The sequence below is a fragment of the Triticum urartu genome, chromosome 3A (genome assembly GCF_056163025.1).
Source record: "Triticum urartu cultivar PI428250 chromosome 3A, HENAU_Tu73, whole genome shotgun sequence".
Taxonomy (NCBI): domain Eukaryota; kingdom Viridiplantae; phylum Streptophyta; class Magnoliopsida; order Poales; family Poaceae; genus Triticum; species Triticum urartu.
The window spans coordinates 628,840,132-628,843,869 of record NC_141875.1 but is presented as its reverse complement, the minus strand read 5'-3'; the positions used below and the strand labels follow the sequence as shown (position 1 = coordinate 628,843,869).

General features: G+C 52.2%; 1 protein-coding gene across 1 annotated transcript; it reads right to left on the bottom strand.

Annotated features, from left to right (window-relative positions):
• Window positions 1-804, bottom strand: LOC147980915 (uncharacterized). The gene is made up of 3 exons (XM_087515796.1): window positions 709-804; window positions 448-615; window positions 1-348 (listed from the first exon to the last, which is right to left on the bottom strand). The coding sequence occupies exons 1-3, from the start codon at window positions 802-804 to the stop codon at window positions 1-3; spliced, it is 612 nt and encodes a 203-aa protein (XP_087371922.1).
• Between the last annotated feature and the right edge of the window lie 2,934 nt (window positions 805-3,738).

Here is a 3,738-nt window from a genome sequence, read left to right as displayed (position 1 = left end):
CTAGTGTGCAGACAGCACATAAGCGAGCACTGAAGCAAGGGTAACAGCTGAAGAAATAAATGCCACACACATCTTAGTGTGAAATTCCAACCTCCTTGACATCTTAATCTCAGTGTCGAGTATTGTGGTCTTCAACTTGTTGACCACCTGCTGGTTTTCAATCTCCATATTGCTCCTCTCAGTCCACAACTCTAAGTATGCTTGCTCCATTTCCTTTTTCTTTGTCTGCAACCTTGCTGCTCTTCCAGAGTCCAGGAGAGCCTGATCCCAGAGTTGTATTAATGAACGGCTAAGTACAGGACCCCATGCTTCATCTACCCACATGAACCAGGAGCACCTATCAGGTCCCTGCATACAGATAAAATTGGGATGATATAGAAGAAATTTGAATGTCTGCAAACTGAAATGCAAAAAATTAGATAATTGAATCAGATACTAAATGCTCACCGAGAGAGGGCATCCAAGGAACCTCCTGCCTGTGGCCACGTAGACGAAAGCCACTTTTCTTGCTAGACGCATTTCGTGATGGCACCTATGTGGAGAGGAAGTATCTATGCCGAAGAACTCTGGATCCGGAATCTCTTCTGGAGGTACATCGGCCGTAGGTTGGACGGGCTGCAGATCAGAAGATGAAAAGAGGTTAAGAAGAAGCGGATCTGACCAAAAGAAAAGGGGGGGAGTGGGAAAAGAGAGGGGAGCAAACATAACCTCAAGAGATTCGCCTGATTCAACACTGCCATGGCTTAGATCCGTGGATATGACTGAGCTCCCTCCTTCTCCTGTGTAGCCATTCCTAGGCGCCATTGACGCTGAGAAAGAACAGCTCGTGGTCAATGCTCTGTTTTGCTAGAGACAAATGAGGAAGAAGGGGGTAGTGTGGTGGTGGGGGCAGGGAAGGGGGGCCCGTTACTGTGGAATACAGTGGGAGTGGAGGGGTGATAAATTGAGATACAGATGAATACGAGAGCGGTCATCGGTCCCACTCTGTCCTGGCTGACATGCAACGCGAATCCACATGCTAGCGCTAGCGGACTGGATTGCCACTGTGAATGGAACGCGAAGGACAAAAACCGCGCCCGTTGGGGATGGCTCTGCCAACGTTGGAGCAGGCCTCCGCCTCCTCGTAGTCGGCGTCGGCGTCGGCGGCTACATCCGCCCACAAACGCCCGCTGGGGTGCCACAACGTACCATTGCCCTGTGTCGCTCCAACGGTCGGCATCATACATACACATCAAATGGGCAAGTCGGATGGAGCGGCCTGAGGAACCACCTGATCCGAAAAAAGGGGATCGCCCCACGCTGCGGCCTCGACCCCAACCTCGCGGGCGTCCGGCATGACGTCTCCACTCCGCCACCACGCCATGAGCGCCTCCAGCAAGAAGCTTCCGGTGGCCATCGTGGGCGTACACGGTGGCAAGGAGATGGCCTCCGGTCTCGTGTTCCGGCAGTAGATCCTCCATGTGGTGCTCCTCACGTTGCAGAGATCGATCCAAATGAGGATGTAGCCCATGGTCCTTCTCGATCTGGCAGGTGGCCAGCGATTGGAGGCAAAGGCTCAGTTTGGCGTGCTGTTGTGGCTGCACCGCAGCGGTGCAGCCATGTGGACAGCCAATGCACTGCCGACGCCGGGGTGGTGGCCCCAGGCAGGAGGGTGGCGGCGGGAAGCGCCCGATCTACACATCTTCGCGACGACTGCGAATGGCGAGTTGGACAACAAGAGATGTCGCGGCGGTTGCCTTGTTGGCCACACGCATGATGGTTCTAGAGCATGACTATGGCGCGACCACATACGACAGTCGCATGAGAACTACCGACGCGCAGGAGGTGGTGCTTCGGATGATAGAGACAAGCAGAGAGGAGTCAGACCCCGCAGGCGGCGGCGGCGATGGCTTCTCTTCATTGCAGCTACAAGACCGTGGATGGTCGGATCCTGCTGGTGGCACTGGAAGCGGCGGTGACCTCCGCGCGTCACAGTGGCACGAACAAAGATGGTCGTAACCTGTGAGGGCTAAACATGGCGGTGGCATAGGCGGCGGTCTCCGTTGGTCATCACGGTGGCCCTCGACAACCCCGACAAAGAGATCAAAGGGCGCAGCGAAGCAAATGGAGGCCCGATGGCTGCAAAGCAACAGGCAATTGCTGACAGTGTTAAGAGAATTTTCTTCTAGTGTGAGAGCAACGGCTATCACATGAGGAGATTCATGGCGCCGACTTCAGTTTCAGACACAAGTGAGCGAGAGGCGCTGAGCGAGTCCTGGATTAGGGGGTGTCCGGATCACCGGACTATACCTTCAGCCGGACTCCTGGACTATGAAGATACAAGATTGAAGACTTCGTCCCGTGTCCGGAAGGGACTTTCCTTGGCGTGGAAGGCAAGCTTGGCGATACGGATATGTAGATCTCCTACCATTGTAACCGACTTTGTGTAACCCTAACCCTCTCCGGTGTCTATATAAACCGGAGGGTTTTAGTCCGTAGGACAACATACAGAACAACAATCATACCATAGGCTAGCTTCTAGGGTTTAGCCTCTCCGATCTCGTGGAAGATCTACTCTTGTACTACCCATATCTGTTGGAAATATGCCCTAGAGGCAATAATAAAAGCATTATTATTATATTTCTTTGTTCATGATAATTGTCTTTATTCATGCTATAACTGTATTATCCGGAAATCGTAATACACGTGTGAATACATAGACCATAATATGTCCCTAGTAAGCCTCTAGTTGACTAGCTCGTTGATCAACAGATAGTCATGATTTCCTGGCTATGGACATTGGATGTCATTGATAACGGGATCACATCATTAGGAGAATGATGTGATGGACAAGACCCAATCCTAAGCATAGTACAAAGATCTGTAGTTCGTTTGCTAGAGCTTTTCCAATGTCAAGTATCTTTTCCTTTGACCATGAGATCGTGTAACTCCCGGATACCGTAGGAGTGCTTTGGGTGTATCAAACGTCACAACGTAACTGGGTGACTATAAAGGTGCATTACAGGTATCTCCGAAAGTGTCTGTTGGGTTGACACGGATCGAGACTGGGATTTGTCACTCCGGATAACGGAGAGGTATCACTGGGCCCACTCGGTAATGCATCATCATTATGAGCTCAAGGTGACCAAGTGGTTGATCACGGGATCATGCATTACGGTACGAGTAAAGTGACTTGCCGGTAACGAGATTGAACAAGGTATTGGGACACCAACGATCGAGTCTCGGGCAAGTAACATACCGATTGACAAAGGGAATTGTATACGGGGTTGATTAATCCTCGACATCGTGGTTCATCCGATGAGATCATCGTGGAGCATGTGGGAGCCATCATGGGTATCCAGATCCCGCTGTTGGTTATTGACCGGAGAGTCGTCTCGGTCATGTCTGCTTGTCTCCCGAACCCGTAGGGTCTACACACTTAAGGTTCGGTGACGCTAGGGTTGTGAAGATATGAATATGCAGTAACCCGAATGTTGTTCGGAGTCCCGGATGAGATCCCGGACGTCACGAGGAGTTCCGGAATGGTCCGGAGGTAAAGAATTATATATAGGAAGTGCTGTTTCGGCCATCGGGACAAGTTTCGGGGTTATCGGTATTGTACCGGGACCACCGGAGGGGTCCCGGGGGCCCACCGGGTGGGGCCACCTGTCCCGGGGGGCCACATGGGCTGTAGGGGGTGCGCCTTGGCCTACATGAGCCAAGGGCACCAGCCCTACTAGGCCCATGCGCCTAGGGTTT

Coding starts and splice junctions, on each gene's coding strand:
- LOC147980915 (XM_087515796.1), bottom strand. CDS start 804: ATGGCGCCTAGGAATGGCTACACAGGAGAAGGAGGGAGCTCAGTCATA. Junction 616..708: donor AATCAGGCGAATCTCTTGAG/GTTATGTTTGCT, acceptor TCTGATCTGCAG/CCCGTCCAACCTACGGCCGA. Junction 349..447: donor TCCTTGGATGCCCTCTCTCG/GTGAGCATTTAG, acceptor ATCTGTATGCAG/GGACCTGATAGGTGCTCCTG.